A 22,727-nucleotide genomic window follows, 5' to 3' on the forward strand; every position below is an offset into this window, starting at 1 on the left:
GATCCTGCGCTTGATTGAGCTTTTTCCACCCAGCTGTTCACATCTGCTTCAGCCACAGCTGTCTTTAATGAGCAGCCTGGATTTATATCCCCACATGGGGTACAGTATATACCTGATCACAGTGAGCGAGTGAGGTGTTGATGGAGCGCAGCAGCAGCAGCGCACCCTCTCCCCCTCCCCCTCCCCCCCCACCCTCAATCCGTCTCCCCATTTTATATTTTTTGGAAAGCCCTAATCCTGGCGGATTGATTTTTCCGACGGGACCTGCCAAGGACAAATGGCACTTGATGACGCCGGCAGGATTTGAAACATCGGCTCAAATACTTCACCCCACCTAAAGCACACACACACACACACACACACACACCCGGCGGCCAGCACCTGCTTACTTAACCCATTTAGACCCAGAGGACACAACGGCGCATTGTTTAAAACTTGAGCTGTTGAATAATAGCACAGAGTGCCGCAGCACTATGAGCTTGTAGATCTGCTATTTTTGTAAAATCGTGAAAATGTGTCGCAAATCTCTGAATATATATACTGTATAATTCTGTCACAGAGAATGTTTTTAACTCGTATCTTTGCTTCTGGCTGGAGTCCCTGGAACAACACATTTTGAGATATGACATGAAATAGTTTGAGTACCACTGATATAGAATCATAGTTTTTTTCTTTCTTTCATTTTTCAGAATGGTCAGAATTTAGACGATATTTTATAGAATATGATCTCAGTTCTAAGTGGGTTAAGCCATTCTGAACGGTAACCCCCTTTTGGTGTTTTAAGCATTATGCTATGCTTTAGCTATTGAAAAATAACAGATCTACAAGCTTGTAGATCTGCTATTTTTGAAAAATCGTGAAAATGTGGCACAAATCGTCCCTGGAACAACATCTTTTCAGATGGGTGGGGGGGTCGGTGGCCAAATTCATATATTTTTGGGCCTCCTTGACATGAAAATGTTTGAAAACCACTGACATAGAAACATGGTTTTTTTTTCAGAAAACTGTCCAATTTAGAAGGCATTTGTAGAATCGTCCTCAGGTCTAAATGGGTTAAACTGGGTCATCGGAATAAGCTTGCGGCGGGCCCGCGGGGGTAAAAAAAAGGTGCTCGGATATAGATTTTCTGCCGTTGTGGCAAAGTTAATGAAAATGTTGCAGCGAGAAAGGCAAGAGAGGGTGCTCCATCAAGTTGTTGGTCCTCCATTCCTCCTCCTATACCAAGGCCACGAGGGCGAGACGGCATGGACGAGAACGGCTCCACGCTGGAGAGCGTCTCCATGGAGTTCCGTCTTTGTCTAATCCATTTGGACCTGAGGACGATTCTACAAATGTGTCAGTGGTTCTCAAACTATTTCATGTCCCAGAATTATATGCATTTGGCCACCGACCCCCATCTGAAAATATGTTGTTCCAGGGAGCGACCCTGCAGAAGCACACATTTGAGTTAAAAACGTTCACTCTGAAAGAATATATATTCAAAGATTTGCGCCACATTTTCACGGTTTTTCAAAAATAGCAGATCTACAAGCTTGTAGCTTGAGCTTGTAGATCTGCTATTTTTGAATAAAAATTCAATAGCTAAAGAATAACATAATGCTTAAAACACCAAAAGGGGTTCCCACCCAAAGTGGGCTAAATGAAGAATGATCCAATGTTTTGTCTGGGTGTGGGGCGTGGGTGTGGTACTTTGATGCTGCAATATCCCTGCTAGCCACCGGATATATTTCTAATTGCAAAAAAGAGATTTCAACCTTACTACTACAAAATATATATTACAGGCATTCTACTTACTTTTTACTGTACCTCCCTGGCCTCTGTGTGTTAGGCTGTGCAACAGTGACACTTGGTGGTGAACAAACGCTATAACGCTATTTTCGTGCTCACAGACCCAGGGACACACATGGCTGTCTATACGAGTGGTTGCACCACTCAAAAAAAGTCCAGAGATTTTTAAGTTGTGTGAATGTCTGCCTCTGTGGGGGATATTTATATGCAAATATCATGACCAATGGCATTGTAAGACTAAACAATGAACATCAATGATGATGTTTGTGTGAAAAAAGATCAGAAAAAATATATATATAAATGTAAAAAATATAAATGTTGCCCAAAAGCATCGATGGGGCCTTCAGGGATATGCATTTTTATAGCTTTTGGATAAACGTGGAAAACATACAGTAGCTTTATAGCACTTTCATGTATTTCCAGGTATGTTGTATGAACTTAAATGCGTAGAAGTAAAGGATTCTTTCTTTTTTGGTCGCGTTCCTAATCCTAAAATTAGATCATCTAAAACGAAACCAAAAAATCTCCATGAATCTCCAAGGCTTTAGGCGCCGTTTAATTGATCGGAAACTTGTCATTTATTTTTTGGGGCGGGCGAACTACTCCTTTAACCCTCTAACACCCGCATTAATTTCTACTTGCAAAAAATTGATTTCAACCTTACTACTACTTTGTACTACTAGCACTGACACTAAAAAAGATGTTTGATGAAAAATTTATAATAATTATATAATAATATAATAAATTAATAATTTACATTTGGGGGATATCTTTCACAATAATGAATAAAACATGTTCTAGACATTCTAATGATCACAAAAAAACATATATTACAATTATTTTACCTACTTTTATTAGGGTAAAGGTCAAAAGTTTTAGGTTAAAAAATGTTCAAACATTTGTGTGAATTTCAGCCTCTGGGGGGGGGTATTTATATGCAAATATCATGACTAATGGCATTGAATTGGCATTGCAATGAACATCACTGATGACATTTAGGTGAAAAAAGAACAGAAAAAAATAATAATAATTTAGTAATTAATTAAAATAAAATTGTAGCTAAAAAGCAACTCTGGGTGCTAGAGGGTTAAGCCATTCTCCAGATGTCCCAGAGCGATTGCCACTCAGGATGGCACCTGTGTCACATGCCACACAGCGGAGGAAAATCTAAACTGAGCCTGTAATAAGCAAAGAGAAAAGTGGGGGGGGGGGGGGGGGGGATCAAATCAATTCGCAGTCCACTCCACAAGCCTTGCCAGTTTCTTGAGTTTCTACTACCGGCTGCAGTTGATTGGCATGGACGTGTGACGGATGATTGTAATTGGGTAGAGGCCTAATTGGATTTATTTTTCCAGCGTTTGTTTAATGTGCTCCGAGGTATAAGGCCGAAGCCGAAACGCGTCCCAAGCGTTCTCGATAAATGAGAATTTGTTTTTCCGAGTCAAGTCTTGCAAAACTTTATTTTTTTTGGAGCGCAGCTTTTCTCCACTTTGGTGGTATTTGATTTAACCCCTTTTGGTGTTTTTAGCATTCTGTTCTAGTTTAGCTATTGAAAGATAGCAGATCCACAAGCTCATAGCGTGGCACCGAGTGCCGCGCTACGAGCTTGTAGGTCTGATATTTTTGAAGAATCGTGCAAATGTGGCGCAAATCTTTGAATATATCAATATATATCAGGATATATATCCTTTCAAAGCGAACATTTTTAACTCAAATCTTTGCTTCTGGGTGGTCCCTGGAACAACATATTTTCAGATGGGGGGTCCACGGCCAAATACATGAAAAAGGTTGAGCACCACTGACATAGAAACATAGGTTTTTCAGAAAACTGTGTCAAAATGGGTTAAGTGACAAAAAAATAAGAAATATCCAGATACGAGGTTTCTGCCCGACAGACAGACAGCGATGACAAGTGGCTGCAGCAATTGGCAGGCATCCTAACAGCAGTGGACAGAGAGGGACGGAGATGTGCTGCTTCCACCCTTTCATCTTTGGCCGCCATTGTTGAGCCTTTTGTGGCCATGATGTGTGAACAAACAATTGAAAGAAATAATAATCTGAAAATGAGACCAGGATTTGTGTAGGGGTGGGAAACCTTAACGATGGAGAGGGCCACTAATATGTCCTTCCACACTCGCCCTGCGACATACTAGCGTCATGTCCAGGGGGTGTACTTGTACATCAAGCTGCCTCACACTACAGAAACAGGAGATAGGCTCCTGGCCTATGGGCCTCATGGCTCGGCAAGGCAAGGCTTCACTCCAGAAGGGCCGCATTGCATATTACTGTAAAAAAAATAGCCGATCTACAAGCTCAAAACGCGTCGCTCGTGAGCTTATAGATCAGCTATTTTTGCCATATCTGAATTGAAATCCTGAATAATTATTTGCAATTTTTTAATTGCAATCCTGAAAAGTAACTTATTTAATTTCAAATGCATTTAGTTATAGTTACGTTAACTTTATGAACTAAATACAAATACGTTGGACATAAAAAAAGACAATAACATTTTAATACTAGGCAAACTATGATTTTGGTGTGTTCTAATTAAAGTGTTAGTCTTGATTATCGTGTATTAATCTAATTATAGTAAACTAATACTATTACACTACAATGGATAAAGATTAAGGGAAAATAGATCTTTTCATATACTGTACAATGTTTCAAGTTTACACAAATTACACAGTAATCAATACAAACACACCCAAATCAAATCATATTATGGCGTGCATGTTCAATCAATTATTCCATCAAAGCAACCGGCATAAACTATTAGTTTTGCCACCATACTATACTATACTGTATCATTTCCCACCACGGAGTAACCTCGCATCAGACTATCCAGCTTATCCACAGTCATGACAGGCAGTGTCGGTAGGCCAATCACAGGCAGGCGGGGCTTCACCATGCCTATGCTGGGACACAAACGGAATTCACGCTATGATACATAGTACCATTTTGTCCGAGCCCAAACTCTGTTTAGGGTTAACTCGGTACATAGACACTGTCATTTGAATTCATATATTTGTACATTTTACTTACAAAAGTACTCTCTCTGGTAGTCAATCTTATTTTTATTTAATTTTTTGCTTTGTTTTTACAATCTATGTATTTGTTGTCCCTTCTGAAAATTCACCATCATAATGTGATATGACTTGGATTTAACCCATTCTGGGTGGGAACCCCCTTTTGGTGTTTTAACTAAGCATTATGTTATACTTTAGCTATTGAAAAATAGCAGATCTACAAGCTCATAGCGCGCCACAGAGTGGCGCGCTACGAGCTTGTAGGTCTGCTATTTATTTTGTAATCGTGAAAATGCGGCACAAATCTTTGAATATATATTAGTTCAGAAGGTTAACCCATTTTGGACGGGAACCCCTTTTGGTGTTAGCATTATGTTATGCTTTAGCTATTGAAAAATAGCAGATCTACAAGCTCATAGCGCGCCACCGAGTGGCACGCTACAAGCTTGTAGGTCTGCTATTTTTGAAAAATCAAAAAACGACTGACGTAGAAGACATTTTTAGAATCTGATCTCAGGTCAGAATGGAAAACTGTCGGGATGTAGAAGACATTTTTTTAATCTGATCTCAGGTCAGAATGGAAAACTGTCAGGATGTAGAAGACATTTTTAGAATCTGATCTCAGGTCAGAATGGGTTAATATATGTCTCTTTTATCCTTGCAGTAACCTGCAGTTCCTGAAGATTGCGCTGGCGTATGCCGTCCCCACAGGAGTGATGGCTGGCTGGTCTGGAGTCCTGGATATGATCCTTACGCCCGCCAATGTCAGCCAGGTAACGCGCACGGACGCACACACACACACACACGCACACGCACACACACAGAGACAGTCTGCTTCGATGACATAATGTGGAACGCATTAGTAAAACAGGGCAACACAAGGACTCTGTGATTCTGACAAAAAAGTGATTATTTTGCAGAATACATAACGATGGATGGATTGTGTTGAGGACGGTGCAGCTTGCATATTATAATTTAGCTTCGTACTAGTACTTTGGGCATTTTGACTGCCAGGGACATCTTTCTTTCTGTCTTTCTTTTTATTTGTTTTTCGAACACCATACAATAAAACATCACAATAAAACAAAAAAAGTAAAGATACAAAATATCTTAAAAATATATGTCAATAGACAATAGGTGTGTTCGAAAAGGAGCAGGTAGAAGCGAATGCTTATAAATTCCTACCCCTTCGTAACGTTTTTGTATTGACAACAATGGAGGGAAAAATACTTTAAACAATTTGATTTGTACATGTCAAGTTCTCACAATTCCCAATATTGATGAATCATTTTCCTTCTTTTGTCTGTGTCAGACGCGAAGTCTGGGTCCTCAAATCTCTAGTGAGCGGTGCCTCTTATCGACCAACCAAAGCGCTGTTCTTTTTAGGCAGGCACCTTTTTTATACCAAGTACCACCATAATAACTGACGTTAAAATACAGGAGCGTAGACCTGGCCCCAGCCTATTCAGCTATTAACGCTCTACGTCGTCCTCAGACGAGCCCTCCGTCGGCGTCTCCAGTCCATCTCGGTTCTCCATACATCTGGCCAGCTCATTTGTGCTTTCTGCACCAGCATCTTTCTTTAGTACGTCCACGTAGGTAGGTGTGGGACGTCCTCTCCTGTTGGTTCCCACAGTACAAGCTTTTTGGCCGGGAGTTCTTTGGTGTCGGTGGCAGTGGCCAGCTATAGTCTCATCCTCCTTACTGCTTATCTTCTCTGTTACACTTGGTAATGCCCCGTACAGTGGCCAGCTAGTCTCATCCTCCTTACTGCTTATCTTCTCTGTTACACTTGGTAATGCCCCGTACAGTGGCCAGCTATAGTCTCATCCTCCTTACTGCTATCTTCTCTGATACACTTGGTAATGCCCCGTACAGTGGCCAGCTAGTCTCATCCTCCTTACTGCTATCTTCTCTGATACACTTGGTAATGCCCCGTACAGTGGCCAGCTATAGTCTCATCCTCCTTACTGCTATCTTCTCTGATACACTTGGTAATGCCCCGTACAGTGGCCAGCTAGTCTCATCCTCCTTACTGCTATCTTCTCTGATACTATCGTGAGTTGAGTGAATCGTTACATGCCTACATTACACGTAACATTCTGGTGTAGCACCTGTCCAGGGATTTCTGTTAACACAGCAGGAAAACTTCATTTATTCTTTTTATTGTTTTGTTGTTTCCATTCCTAAGCCAATTTTGCTGCTTTGCTCTCTAAACGAAACGGCTGGTAATATTTCTTATGTGATTAATCCGTCCTCAAATCTTCCATTAACGGCTAGGCGTGTGCTGTCATGCTCATTTCAGCACGGCCCTATTCCAACCAATTGCTTGGTCGGAAGAACTATCCGTATTAATATAACATATTTCGTCTTTTTTTTATAATTTTTTGGGGGCGACTCCTCTGTGTACCACCAGAGGGGGGGCTCAAGTACCACTAGTGGTACTATAGTACCATTGGGATTCTTGGGAACCTCTTGTTTTAATCCATTTTGACCTGGGAACGATTCTACAAATGTCTTCTAAATCCTCACAGTTTCCTGAAAAACCCCATGTTTCTATGTCGGTCGTTCTCATACATTTTCATGTCAAGGACCCCCAAAATGTAATTGGCCGCCGACCCCCATCTGAAAATATGTTGTTCCAGGGACCCCCCCCCCCAGAAGCAAAGATTCGAGTTAAAAACGTTCACTCTGAAAGAATATATATTCTAAGATTTGCGCCACATTTTCACGATTTTTCTAAAATAGCAGACCTATACATGCTCATAGCACAGCAGTAGATCTGCTATTTTTCAGTAGCTAAAGTATAACATAATGCTTTGAAACACCAAAAGGGGGTTTTTCCGCCCAGAATGGGTTAAGGGCAGCTGCACAGAGGAGACCATATCTCCTGTTTTTTAAAATCAGATGTGAAATGCGCCGGTATAGAGAGATGTTGACAGGGTATTAAGCCCAGTGCTCAACATCCGTCAACAGCATGCTCTTGACAGCCAGTGTCAGGGCAGGACGAGGTCTCCCCATGGGCTGAGTCCTCCTCACGTCTATATACCCTGTGGCTGATTTAAACCGCTGCCGAGACAGTTGGCCTTGTGGTTAGAGTGTCCGTCCTGAAACTGGGAGGTCGGGGGTTCGATCCCCGGGCCGGGTCACACCAAAGACTGTAAAAAAATGGCACTCGGCATCAACTAATGATTCCTGAGTGTGGCGCACGCTGCGTCTCACCCAGCTCCAGTTTTAGTTTTACCCAGCTCTAGTTCTAGTTTTGACTACACTTACCCGATCTACAAGCTCATACAAGCTTGTATACATCTGCTGTTGTCAGTGTAAAAATACTTCTACTGTATCTCTTGTCCACTACATTTTAGTCTAGTTTTTATTTGTTGACGAAATTGACAGTATATTAGTCTTAGTTTTAGTCACCATATAGTTTTTATTTGTTGACGAAATTGACAGTATATTTAGTCTTAGTTTTAGTCACCATATAGCTTAGTTTTTTTATTTAGTTTCCGTTTAGTTTCCGTCAATGAAAAAGGGTAGTCGACGAACATTTTTTTGTCTTAGTTTTAGTCGACGAAATCAACACCGCATTCAACCACGGAACTATTATACTCGCAGGCACGAAGGCGTGGACTGAGGTGACAAAGAACGCCTAAGCGCTTTGAGATCGTCGTGCGTTGGGATGACTTCACTGTGAATCTTTTGGCATGTTTTATATCCAAAGAGACTCCAGAGACTGGGCTGGGTTTAGTTAGCAGTGATGAAGCTCAAGATAGTTTGGGTGTCTTGTCTTCCTTCCATGTCCCGACAATATGGCAGACTTTTTTTTTTGTTGTCAAGAGACAAAGGGAGGGATCTTTTCAAGCTTCTCACATGACAGGTGCTGCATTAAGAAGAGATCACACATGTATTACAAATTTGTTTAAAAGAATACTTTCTTTTCATTATAATCATTTTTGTACAATCATTTTCGTACAGTCATTTTTATGTGTTTTCTTTGCTAAACTAATGCGTGGAATGGAATGGATTCAGCATCATGAAAACCCCTTATAGTTTGACACGTCACATGCTACATAAAGCATGATGACATTTAGATTTTTTTTGCCTTCTATAGGTTAATGTTATGGTATGGGTCACATATTATGCCAATTATGAAAATTGCTCAACATATGCAAGTTGGCATCCGGCAGTTTCTACCTGCTGGGGACCCATACTCAACATTTTTAACATATTATAACCAACCATGGTGTACTCAACATGTACGCCCGGGTTCACAATGAGCTGGCAAGTAGACTATGGTGTAAATAAAACCATAAAACCTAAAAGAAAAGAAAAAAGAAACCTATAAATATGCATGTATTGCCAACGACAGGCACAGTAATACTACTGAGAGAGACAGTTCCATACTTTTTTTTATTAATTCCCTCTTCCTATTCCTATTTGTTTGTTCATTACGGGGCGGAAATGTGAGCATGTATTACCTCTCCCTCCCTCCCTCTCCCTCTCCCTCTCTCTCCTAATCTGGCTGATGTTCTTTGTAAGTAGGCACTATAGGCAGTGCCTGTGTGGATGTAGCCCTCTCTCTGTCTCGTCTAAAACTCCCATGTGACTCTCTCACCATCTCCCTCCCTCTCTCTCTCTCTCTCTCTCTCTCTCTCTCTCTCTCTCTCTCTCCTCAGCACCAGATCAATACTGAGTGCTGAGTTCCAATCACTTCTCTGCCCTCTCTCTTCTTCTTACTTCGCTCTTTCTCTGGAACTCGTTCCACTCCAATGTCACTCGCCGGTGTTGTGTCGGCTGCAGCTGTCGTCCTCCTCTGTCTGTCGCCTTCCTTTCCATTAGCGAGCTGTAGGTGTTGTGGTTGTTAAGGGCCTTTTTCAATCTGCTGCTGTACAACGTCGGTGGTGGTGGTAGCCGCCGGCGACAGTGACTGTGGGGTGAAGGCGACAGTGACTGTGGGGTGAAGGCGACAGTTACTGTGGGGTGGGGGCGACAGTGACTGTGGGGTGAAGGCGACAGTTACTGTGGGGTGGGGGCGACAGTTACTGTGGGGTGGGGGCGACAGTTACTGTGGGGTGGGGGCGACAGTTACTGTGGGGTGGGGGCGACAGTTACTGTGGGGTGGGGGCGACAGTTACTGTGGGGTGAAGGCGACAGTTACTGTGGGGTGAAGGCGACAGTGACTGTGGGGTGAAGGCGACAGTGACTGTGGTGACCACGTCAATAATGAAGCTGTATAGTCCTAATTAAACTGGCACTTGCACATGTATCGTTCCTTAGCAAGTTAAAAGCCTTCTACCTATAAGTTCTGCTCCCCAACATGGCATTGAGACATTCTATTCTCTTGTGGTTTGTCTGCTATAGATTAGCTCAAACAAATGCCTTGCTTTCGCAAATTCAGATTCAGATAACGGCTTCTTGTAAAAAAAAAAAGAAAAGAAAACGGCTTCTTGTAAAAAGAAAACTTCTTCTTTTTCAGAAAGAAATAATGTCCCCGAATGGATTTGTATAATATTTAAATTCTTTAACACACACATTCATGAATGTGTCCCTTCCTTGTTTTATCAAGGCCTGGACTCTGGCTGATAAAAACAAAACAAAAACAAGCAAAGAGAGAGGAAAAAGCCACTTATCTTATTGGATTGGAATCAGGAGGGAACGCTTTCATTAGTTTATCTCCGCAAAGGCTCAGTGGAGATAAAACTTAGTTTTTAGTGTGTAGTGCGTGCGTGCGTACGATTTTGTGTTTGCTTGTAATATTATGCATGCGTGTGTATGCCTGTTTAATCAAGACTACTGCTGCACCGATCGGCACCAAAATGTCTTGTCCACGCTCAATCCTCAATCCTAAATCCATAATGTTCTTCTGACATATGGAATGTCAGAACTGGTCAGCTCCATACAGTATATGGAGATCTAGCGGGGACATTCTCTTCAGTGTACAGTAGTGGTGCGCGGGCTGGCCCAGGCGGACGAGGCGGGTCACCCCCTCTCCCCCAAAAGAGGAGGGGGACAAAAAGCATTCCGTACCTGCCTCTCCTGTCTCTATACTGCTGAAATCATCAGCTTGTCAGTTGTCACTGCCAACCCCTAATAATGTTTGTCTGGGGAGCGACAACCACTCCTCCGATACATAATGGAGAATCTGCTTGTTTCACCTGACTGACTGACTGCGAGGAGGTTCAGCCGGGAAGGTGTAAAAGCGTGATGCAGATTTGCCAAACGTGTGCTAGAGCAGTGACTCTCCCCCCTGAGCAGTGACTCTCCCCCCTGAGCAGTGACTCTCCCCCTGAGCAGTGACTCTCCCCCCTGAGCAGTGACTCTCCCCCTGAGCAGTGACTCTCCCCCTGAGCAGTGACTCTCCCCCCTGAGCAGTGACTCTCCCCCCTGAGCAGTGACTCTCCCCCCTGAGCAGTGACTCTCCCCCTGAGCAGTGACTCTCCCCCCTGAGCAGTGACTCTCCCCCCTGAGCAGTGACTCTCCCCCCTGAGCAGTGACTCTCCCCCCTGAGCAGTGACTCTCCCCCTGAGCAGTGACTCTCCCCCCTGAGCAGTGACTCTCCCCCCTGAGCAGTGACTCTCCCCCTGAGCAGTGACTCTCCCCCCTGAGCAGTGACTCTCCCCCTGAGCAGTCACTCTCCCCCTGAGCAGTGACTCTCCCCCTGGGCAGTGACTCTCCCCCCCTGAGCAGTGACTCTCCCCCTGAGCAGTGACTCTCCCCCTGGGCAGTGACTCTCCCCCCCTGAGCAGTGACTCTCCCCCCTGAGCAGTGACTCTCCCCCTGAGCAGTGACTCTCCCCCTGAGCAGTGACTCTCCCCCTGGCCAGTGACTCTCCCCCTGAGCAGTGACTCTCCCCCTGAGCAGTGACTCTCCCCCTGAGCAGTGACTCTCCCCCTGAGCAGTGACTCTCCCCCTGAGCAGTGACTCTCCCCCTGAGCAGTGACTCTCCCCCTGAGCAGTGACTCTCCCCCTGGGCAGTGACTCTCCCCCTGAGCAGTGACTCTCCCCCTGAGCAGTGACTCTCCCCCCTGAGCAGTGACTCTCCCCCCTGAGCAGTGACTCTCCCCCCTGAGCAGTGACTCTCCCCCTGAGCAGTGACTCTCCCCCCTGAGCAGTGACTCTCCCCCCTGAGCAGTGACTCTCCCCCCTGAGCAGTGACTCTCCCCCTGAGCAGTGACTCTCCCCCCTGAGCAGTGACTCTCCCCCTGAGCAGTGACTCTCCCCCTGAGCAGTGACTCTCCCCCCTGAGCAGTGACTCTCCCCCCTGAGCAGTGACTCTCCCCCCTGAGCAGTGACTCTCCCCCTGAGCAGTGACTCTCCCCCTGAGCAGTGACTCTCCCCCTGAGCAGTGACTCTCCCCCTGAGCTGTGACTCTCCCCCCTGAGCAGTGACTCTCCCCCTGAGCAGTGACTCTCCCCCTGGCCAGCTTCCAATCCGGCAAAAACACGGCCAATTGTGTTCTTTTGCCCCGAGGCAGCGTTGGAGTAATCAAACCTCTCTGTCTCCATGGTGGTGGTGGTGGTGGGCTATAGGAATGTTATACTCCTGCTATAACCGACCGGGTGAAGAAATTGCCTTCCAGCTATAAGGGCCAAAAAAAAAGGCTAGCACGAGTCTAGAGACAGAACCCTGTGCACACCACCACCAACGTTCTGTTAATCACTTGCCAAATGTGACTCGCCCCGGCCCTAACACACACCGACAACGTTGTCAGCCCCGGGGCTAGCCTAGCGGTATGTTTCTGTCTATACTGAGATCACTCAGACTCTCTTTTTTCCCCCTCGTGGAGAAATTCTGCCTGATGATCTGTGTTGTGGTGTCTGTCTGTCTGCACACACGGGGCAGATCCCACATATATTGGGTAACGAAACAGAGGCACGCTTAAAGCCGGCAACGTGAAGCTGGGGTTTTTTTCACGCCGATGCTGAGTGGAGGGAACGACATTAAGAACCGCTTGGTGGGGAGTGTGTGTGTGTGTGTGTGTGTGTGTGTGTGTGTGTGTGTGTGTGTGTGTGTGTGTGTGTGTGTGTTAGGAAGTCAGACGAGGACTGCACTCTACATTCACAGCAGCAGGTCTCGGTTGTTGCAAACCCTCTCTTGAAAAAGAGAAATTCATCTCATCTCATCTGGATCTGAGATGTTGTATACATACAAAGGGAATGACTAGATCGAAGGTGTGATACTGCAGTAGACCAGTGCTCTGTTCTCGTCTATAGGCCCTATCTATAGAGTCTAGGGTCCGAGGCTCTGAACCCTGCACACTCTGTTCCCTAGTCCCTATAGAGTCTAGGGTCCGAGGCTCTGAACCCTGCACACTCTGTTCCCTAGGCCCTATAGAGTCTAGGGTCCGAGGCTCAGAACCCTGCACACTCTGTTCCCTAGGCCCTATAGAGTCTAGGGTCCCAGGCTCAGAACCCTGCACACTGTTCCCTAGGCCCTATAGAGTCTAGGGTCCCAGGCTAGATACCTGTTGTCTGAACCCTGCACAGAAAACGTTGCCAGACTTCCAGGCAGTGGATAACACGTTGGAGGTCCATATTAACCACTTCTGTGCGGGAATTCTGTTTTGGTGTTTCAAGCATTATCTTATACTTTAGCCATTGGAAAAATAGCAGATCTACAAGCTCATAGCGCGTCACCGAGTGCCGCGCTACGAGCATGTAAGCCTGCTATTTTTGAGAAATCGTGAAAATGTGGCGCAAGTGTTCTTTCAGAGCGAACGTTTTTTAACTCAAATCTTTGCTTCTGAGGGGTCCCTGGAATAACGTATTTTCAGATGGGGGTCGACGGCCAAATACATATATTTTCGGGTGTCCTTGACATTAAAATGTTTGAGAACGACTGACATTAGAAACATGGGTTTTTCAGAAAACTGTCAGGTTTTAGAAGACATTTTGTAGAATCGTCCTCTGCAGGTCTACATGTGTTAATGAGAACAGCTCTGAAAGTGAGGTTTCACACTGCACTCAATGTCTGTCCATACAGTATGTCATTCCTTCATAAATGGAGAATAGCCAATAGCCATTAACAATTGGAGTTGAAGAACTGAATTATAGGGAATCTTTCATTTCTTTAGCACCCTTGAACTCTGAGAGCTTTGTGAAAGTGTATCATAGGAGAGTACTTTCTTGTTAAAAGACTGTTGAAATGGATTCCACCGAGGACTGACTTGCTGAAATAAAGCAATTGATGATAACTGGCTTAAAACAGCTTATTATATGACACGGCATAATAGACAATAGAACATAAGGAGCAATTCATGTGTGTCTCAAGAGGCTGAAGTCCCGGCTTTTTTCTAACCCCAGACTTGATTACTTCAAATCTGTTGTCTGTCTGTTGATGAATACTGCTGTTAATCGACTAATCCTCTCAACACAAGGAATGCCACAATTCTCATCTCGGATTCAGACAAGCCTTGTGTTAAAACGTCCCTAAACTGTATATAGGCAAACACTGCTGTCATATTTTGAAACCTTTTGTATGAGTCCGCACTGCCCTATACGCTGCGCGGCAAGCACTTTAACCAAATCTGCGCGCCGGGATTTCTTTCAAAATAGCAGCTCGGGGGGGGGGCGCGCAGATATAGCAGCTTTTACTCTGAAAGCCCTTTCCGTTGCGTACAAAAACCCGGGAGAAATAATGTTGCTTGATTGATTGCTTGATTACGATAAAGTCGCTCGATAATAATCCCTCGCGTTCATATCTTTTAAAACGAGAGGCATGTTGAAGTCAGAAATGAAGAGCTTAGTATATATCCCATCTGGTCAAAAAAATAAAATCGGAATATTTTTCTCTCGCTTGATATCAACGAAAATGCGCTATAGGACGTGTACACGTCCTCGCAATCCATCGGTTTGGATTAGCTATGACGTTGTCCACACGTCCTATACTGTCTAAATGGTTTAACGTGTGCGTATGCTGACTCCGGAGTGCACTTAATGTTACGCCATGTTTTGCCTCAGGCTAATGCAAACTGGAAGCCATAGGCCACCTGCCCAGTGAGATGCCCGGAAGGTTCAGCTATACCATGGATCCATGATGAGGAGGGATGTCACTGGGCTCGCTCGGGCTCAATCAAAGCAACGTTTTGACAGATTGAATTACGCTGAATCCATTTTCCATTTAATAGCCTTGATAGTCTTACTTTTCTTCATTATAGATTTTTTGCGACGGGGGAATAATGAAGTGTATGGTTAACCCATTCTGAACGGGAACCCATTTTGGTGTTATAGCATCATGTTATGCTTTAGCTATTGAAAAATAGCAGATCTACAAGCTCATAGCGCGCCATTCGGTGGCACGCTACGAGCTTGTAGGTCTGCTATTTTTTGAAAAATCGAAGAACGACTGACATTTTTTTTTTAGAATCTGATCTCAGGTCAGAATGGGTTCATCAGACCAGTGTGTGTCCAGTGGAAACCTCGTATGAATCTGATCTCAGGTCAGAATGGGTTAAGCAGAAACGCATCAGATCCCCACTTTAGATTCCGCCTATCTTGTTTAGTCAGCCACGTGGGGCCGCTTCGTTTGGCGCGACGTGAGTTATCTGCCGTTGTGGAGATTGATGGGAGTCAGACATCTTTTGTTTGGAGACGTCGTCCTCCTCTCCTCCTGTCCGCCGGCGCTCACACAGATTGGGAGCTACTGTTTGTGTTGTGTTGTGAATGGTAAATGGTAGCATTTATATATATATAGCGCCTTTTATCCAAGGCGCTTTACATATAGATGGTGCATTACATTCACCCATTCACACACACACGCATTCACACACCGATGGTGGCGGAAACCACGCAAACGCACCAACCTACACATCAGGAGCAATTAGGGGTTTCAGAGTCTTGCTCAAGGACACTTTGACACTTAACTCTTGGGGAGCCCTGCACGGGGTTCGAACTGGCGACCTTGCGGTTCCCATCCGGCCACTCTACCCCTGAGCCACCGCCGCGTGTTCCGTTCCGTTGCGTTGTGTTGCATTGCGTTGCGTTGCGTTGCGTTCCGTTGTGTTGCGTTGCGTTGTGTTGTGTTGTGTTGCGTTGTGTTGCGTTGCGTTGTGTTGTGTGAGACTGTGAGTGACTGTGCATTTCCGAGGCTACTTGTCATGCTGAATCTGCAGTAGACCCCTTAGTCATGACGTCCTCTGCTGCGCCATCTGTCAGGCCAAGGGTGTGTGTTTGCTATTTGCTTGTGTGTAAATAAGAGAGGACATCAATCTTACCCCGGCCGTGTGCGCGCTCGTGTGTGTGTGTGTGAGTGACTTTGTTGTGTGTGTGTGTGTGTGCACACACACACACACAGGCTGTTTTCTTTCTCTCCTACCACAATCCTGCCCACCAATTTGCTAGCCCGGTTGATTGACAGGTCTCGGCAGACTTCAGACACATGGTGCCCGCTCCCTGTCTAGCCTGTCTCTGCAGCCGTGAACAGCATGCTGATGATAAACACCACATAATCCTTCTCTTTCTCCTCCTTCTCCTCTCCTCTCCTCTCCTCAACACACCTTACAAAGGTGTGCTTTTTGCTGTAAATGATGGAGGAGTTCTTTTTGTAAATGAATTGCTGAAGAATAAAGAAGTTGTTAAAGGTCAAAGTCTCTCTCTCTGTCTCTCTCTCTCATACAGGTGGATGCAGGTTGGATTGGGTTCTGGTCCATCCTTGGTGGCTGTGTGTTTGGTGTGGCGATGGCCAGGTAAGTCGGGCTCTAAATCATATCCAACATACTCGTTGTCAGTCACACACACACACACACACACACACACACACACACACACACACACACATGCCTGGCATTATCGCGTGCACACCCATGTCCCCTCAAGCAGCCTCCACGGGACCAGTGAGCCGTCAAATTAGTGGATAAGGCTTTTTTTCTCCTTTGCACTTGTTATATCCGTCCATTCAGTATGCATGGGAATGTGCAAGTGGATTACCAAGTGGAAGACCTTTGCTGAGGCATGTTCTTCTCTGAGGAGCAGCCATGGGGGAAGAAGAGCACACTGGAAGAGCTGTCGCCGTCTTAACCTCATCTGCTCCCTCTCTCCTAATAGTCCAGGCAGCCCGGGGGGTGTGGAATCCACTTGCTGACCAGGCTGTCGGTATTGAGCAATTTGTTTTATAGGGGCTTATTTTATATGTGACCATATATACCATTAACGGGATCGGTTGCCGGGACATTTACGACCGTCGTTTCAGGCTTCCCTTCCTATGTTTAAAGTGACCTTTGAACAGCCCAGCGCTTCGACCGCTGAGTTGCTTGCTTGTCGTGAAAATCCACTTTTAAAACGGTTGTAATCGCTTGTCCGTAGAGTTGAAAAGTATTCCAAATGGGGGGGTATAGCTGTTCGGCAGCTATATACCCCCCCCCATTGTAAACAATAGGGGACTCAATTTCCCATAACCCCTTGCAAGCCGGCGCGACGGGAACCTTTTTTTTTTGCGATGACGTCATCAAAACGCGTCTCATATCCCATTCTGTCCGGTGACATTGAACCGTATGACTTAAAACTGATTAAAAAAATCAGACCCGTCTGAAGTGAGTTGTACCGTAGTGAATAGCAGTCAAAGTGTTAAACAAAAGAAGCCTGTTGGCTGCCGGACTATAATAATATGATCAGTATATTCAGCCGCTGTTAAGGTGGGTGGGGGGGGGGGGGATGCTAATGCTAATGCACCACACCCCTCCCTGTTGATGGATAGACGGCCGCTACACGCCGACAAAGTGTGGAGTCTGCAAAAAAAAAAGTCAAGGGATTTGTTTTCGCTGCTGACGGATAGACGTTTATCGTGAGCACCACTGGGGCCCAATCAGCACTATACAGGCAAGGGCCTCCCATGCTTTTCTTAAAATTGTAATTAGGGAAATGAGCCCATTTGTCTTCCGGCAATCAATGAAGCCCCTCGCAGTGGGTTATGCGTAAACAGAGTAATGGATTATTTGTGTTGATTTTGAAATGACGGCGAGACAGATCGATGATTGATGCAACGGTTATGTAATATTGGTGACGTTACCTATACGTACTTACTTCCCGCCACTTTGGTGTTAAAAGCATTATGTTATGCTTTAGCTATTGAAAAATAGCAGTTCTACAAGGTCATAGCGTGGCACCGAGTGCCGCTCTATGAACTTGTAGGTTTGCTATTTTAGAAAAACCGTGAAAATGTGCCTCAAATCTTTGAATATATATTCTTTCAGAGCGTTTTTAACTCAAATCTTTGCTTCTGGGGGAGGTCCCTGGAACAGCATATTTTCAGATGGGGGTCGGCGGGCCAATTACATATAGTGTTTGAGGTCCTTGACATGAAATATTGAGAACCACTCGTATAGAAACATGAGGTTTTTCAGAAAAAAATACATTTAAAAAATACATTTTTCAAATTTCGACGTCAGGCCAAAATGGGTTAAACTGTGATGTGACTGTGTTGGTTTGCAAAAGGTACTGTGAGGGTATTTGAATGAATTTCCCTTCCTTTGTCAGGTCGGGCTTATTATTATTATTATTATTATATGGGCTCATTCCCTCTAGGGGGAAACTGGATTTCAATCTTTGTGAGATGTGTCACTACTTGGACACCTTCACAAACACATTGGTGAAGAATACATTTCTTGGCAAGGAATTAATTCTCGGATTGGTGACGTTGTTCTGATAATATTCTCTCTATATCTGTCTGATGGGTTTGATACAGCCAGACTGTACACGAGAGGGGAATTCAATATTGTGGGCAGCAATAACAACGGTAACAAAGACAGAAATAAGAATAACAACACTATTACGTACTTAAGTACATAGACAGAAGCTAAAGAAAAATAGTATAGTACGTTCTAAAATATTATATCCGTATACTTGTGCCTACTCCGGCCCGTGTTATGTGTATAAGTATCTATTTACGTGTACCATGTGTTTGTACAGTATGTGCAGTCTACTCTTAACCCATTTTGGGGGTTGTTTTAAGCATTATGTTGTGCTTTAGCTATTGAAAAATAGCAGATCTACAATCTCATAACGCGGCACAGGTCTGCTATTTTTGAAAAATCATGAAAATGTATAGTGCAAATCTTTCAATATATTCTTTCAGAGCGAACGTTTTTAACATAATTATTTTCAGATGGGGGTCGGCGGTCAATTTCATATATTTTTGGGGGTCCTTGACATGAAAATGAACGACTCGCATAGAAACATGGGGTTTTTCAGAAAACTGTCAGGATTTAGAAGGCATTTGTAGAATCGTCCTCAGGTCTAAATGGGTTAATATGCAAAGTTTGCGTGTGTTGTGTTTAAATATTAGTGTGAGGGGTGCAATCTGTGTGTATCTGCGTGCGTGCGTTTGTGTCCGTTGTCGCGTCGCAGGCAGATATAGGCCTATCGTGTCATTCACAGCCTGGTGGAATTATATCCGACATCACAACACCTCACACTGCAACGTGTGGAGAGCTTGTAGATTATTATAATGTCTGTGCACGACACTGGTACACGAACGCAACTAAGCACTACTCAGACATTCGCTTTTCCCGGGGCTTATTGCTCCTGGTGTCGTCGTCGTTGTCAAAAACCCGATTGCCTGCTGGGGGGAGTAGAGCTGGCTGTACCAGGGGTGGAAAGTAACTAAGTACTTTTACTTAAGTACTGTACTTGAGTAACATTTTGAGGTATTTGTATTTGTACTTGAGTATTTCCAATTTACAGTACTTGTACTTCTACTCCACTATACATCTCAGAGACAACATTTTAGCTTTTACCTCACTACAATAATTTGAAAACTTTAGTTACTAGTTACTTTGGAGATTTTAATTTTGATTAGAAAACATACATTTCACCACTTCAACCCTATACATTTCGGCCCATTTGAAAATAGCCGATATACAAGCTCACAATGCATTGTGAGCTTGTAGATCTGCTATTTTTTCAATATATTTTGTACACGTTTTGAACTTGTGAAATGGCACGTTCTGCACAATGAGTACTTTAAGTGCATTTTGATGCCCATACTTTTGTATTTTTTACTCAAGTACATTTTCAAATCCGTACTTTTACTCAAAGTAGCTCTAAATTGCAGTGCTGGTACTTTTGCTTAAGTAAAACAATGGAGTAGTTTTTCCACCATTTGGCTGCTGCGTAGCCACACTGCCCGTGGTGGTCTTGTGGAAGCCTATTTCCTTACCTTCCTCCCTTCCTTACCCTCCTCTGTCCTGTCCCCTTCATAATGTCCCTGCCCTTGGGCTCCCTGGTTCTGGCCCGTTCTGTTATCATTAGCTCTGATTTCCCCAGGCCAAACTCCAGCTAATGGACTCTGTGTGAGTTACCCAAGTATTGTCCCCCCCCTCGTGAAGAAGTTGACATTGAGAAAATTTGGGGGTGGGAGCGGGCGATATGATATCGTACGCAGTATGTATTCCTATTAACGTGCCCACGAAAAACACCATCTTTGCGATATCGACTTTGTTCATCCGCCAATTAGACACACTGATACTACGACGACAGGCTCGCTCTAAGCAGCACTCTAGAACGTCAGCTCGAATGACCCGATCGATTGTCTGACATTTGAATCTGCACGTGGTTTTTCTATCACGCTGTTTCGTTACCCCCCGATGATTAACTGAACGAGTGACGCCAGCGTTTCAGAGATGACACAGAGATGCCCTCCACTGTCGAGGAGAAGAGGCGCTGAATCACAGGTTTTTCTGAAAAACCCATGTTTCTATGTCAGTGGTGCTCAAACTATTTCATGTCAAGGACCCCTAGAATTATATATGTACCCCCATCTGAAAATATGTTGTTCCAGGGACCCACCTCCCCAGAAGCAAAGATTTGAGTTAAAAAAACGTTCGCTCTGAAAGAATATATATTCAAAGGTTTGCGCCTCATTTTCACAATTTTCCAAAAATAGCAGACCCACAAGCTCGTAGTGCGGAACTCGGTGCCGTGCTATGAGCTTGTAGATCTGCTCTTTTTCAATGGCTAAAGTGTGACATAATGCTTCAAACACCAAAGTAGTTCCCGCCCCCAAAATGGGTTAACTGCTCTGTAATATTTTGTCGCTTGCGTGGCACAGATGGATGGAAGGCTGGGGACATGGTGGGTTCAATTAGTGGTGGGCGCTCAGAGGTGTGTGTGTGTGGCGCGCAGCGTCCGAGTGTTTGACAAACGATCCGGCAGCTGTTTATAATTGTATGAGCCCAGGCACAGACAGCTTGGAGTCTGTGGCTGACGACTGTTGCTGTATTTTTGGGCGACAGAAAGAAAGTAAAGTGTGATAAGAAGAATGACAAAATGCGCATCACTATTTATCTGTCATTTACTAATAGCTTACAGGAGGGCCAAATGGGGGAGAGATAAAGAACCATTCCAGTCCGAATTTTAGTTAATGAGAGCTTTGATCGAGCACATAGAAACGGATTCCCATCGCAGCCTAATTTGTTTGGCCAATAATAAGCATGGCCCTCTCCATCATGTCACTATGCAGACTATAACATTAAGCCATCTGCATCTGCTAGTTAATTCTGTAAATGTTTCACACTAAATGTCTTAACCCGTTTAGGCCTGAGGACGATTCTACAAATGTCTTCTAAATCCCCCCCCCCCCCAAAAAAAATATATGTAATTGGCCGCCGACCCCCCCATCTGAAAATATGTTGTTCCAGTGACCCCCGGAAGCAAAGAACGTTCGCTCTGAAAGAATATATATTCAAAGATTTGTGCCACATTTTCACGATTTTTCAAAAATAGCAAGATCTACAAGCTCGTAGTGCCGCGCTATGAGCTTGTAGATCTGCCATTTTCCACAGCTAAAGCATAACGATGCTTAAAACACCAAAAAGGGGTTTCCGCCCAAAATGTCTTAATGACGCACACTAAAATCAGAGACGTGGCCAAATTGATAACGTCAGACTTAAATAATTGTTGAATCATTCCCTGCTGTGGGCATGGGAGTGCAGAAAATGGAACTCTTTATGTGACATGATTTAAGTGACGCTATCTCGACACCCCCCAATACAATCCAGTTAAGGCCGGGGGAACATAAATGATAGGCTTTTAATTCAGACATTTCCTCGTGACAACAAGACAAGGGCCCCCCCCCTCTTTTTCAGTTTGACATTGTTGGTTATAATAAATCCTTGAATCGTATCTCTGGAGACATGCAGTATTCATGGCAGAGAGGCTTTTGCTATTCAGATATGATGAGGGGTAGGAAACAAGACGGATAATTATGATGATCCTCTCATGCCTGGTGCTTTCAGTGGAGCTTAACCCATTTAGACCTGACTATAACCTGAATTAAGAAAAAAAAAATCTAAATCCTGACAGTTTTCGGAAATACCTATGTTTCTATGTCAGCGGTGCTCAAACATTTTCATGTCAAGAACGCCCAGAATTATATATAATTTGCCGCCAACCCCCATCTGGAAATATGTTGTTCCAGGGACCCTCCAGAAACCAAAAAAATAAGTTAAAAACGTTTGCTCTGAAAGAATATATATTCAAAGATTTGTGCCACATTTTCACGATTTAAAATAAATAGCAGACCTACAAGCTCGTAGCTCGGAGCTTGTAGATCTGCTATTTTCCAATAGCTAAAAGTATAACGTCAAAAGGGGTTCCCGCCAAGAATGGGTTAACCCATTCTGACCTGAGATCAGATTCATATACGAGGTTTCCACTGGACACACACTGGTCTGATAAACCCATTCTGACCCGAGATCAGATTCTAAAAATGTCAGTCGTTCTTCGATTTTTCAAAAAATAGCAGACCTACAAGCTCTATGAGCTTGTAGATCTGCTATTTTTCAATAGCTAAAGCACGACATGATGCCAACACCAAAATGGGTTCCCGTTCAGAATGGGTTAACTCACAAAACCGCAGTACAGTACCACCCATGTTGTCTACATTCTGAAAATGTCCCCGTGGGATGATCCGTACACAGGA

At 44.3% G+C, this 22,727-nt stretch overlaps 1 protein-coding gene across 1 annotated transcript in view; it reads left to right on the top strand.

Moving 5' to 3' along the window:
• The window catches only part of slc49a4 (solute carrier family 49 member 4), a gene marked incomplete at its 3' end in the record, with an annotated part of 60,571 nt that overhangs the window by 23,587 nt on the left and 14,257 nt on the right, over nt 1–22,727 (top strand). Inside the window, exons 5-6 of the mRNA XM_080786022.1 lie at nt 5,479–5,587; nt 16,430–16,497. Of these exons, the coding sequence (XP_080642148.1) occupies nt 5,479–5,587; nt 16,430–16,497 (177 nt within the window). The remainder of the gene's footprint in view (nt 1–5,478; nt 5,588–16,429; nt 16,498–22,727) is intronic.

Source organism: Protomyctophum bolini (genome assembly GCF_963924005.1).
Source record: "Protomyctophum bolini genome assembly, chromosome: 16".
NCBI classification, from domain to species: Eukaryota; Metazoa; Chordata; class Actinopteri; order Myctophiformes; family Myctophidae; genus Protomyctophum; species Protomyctophum bolini.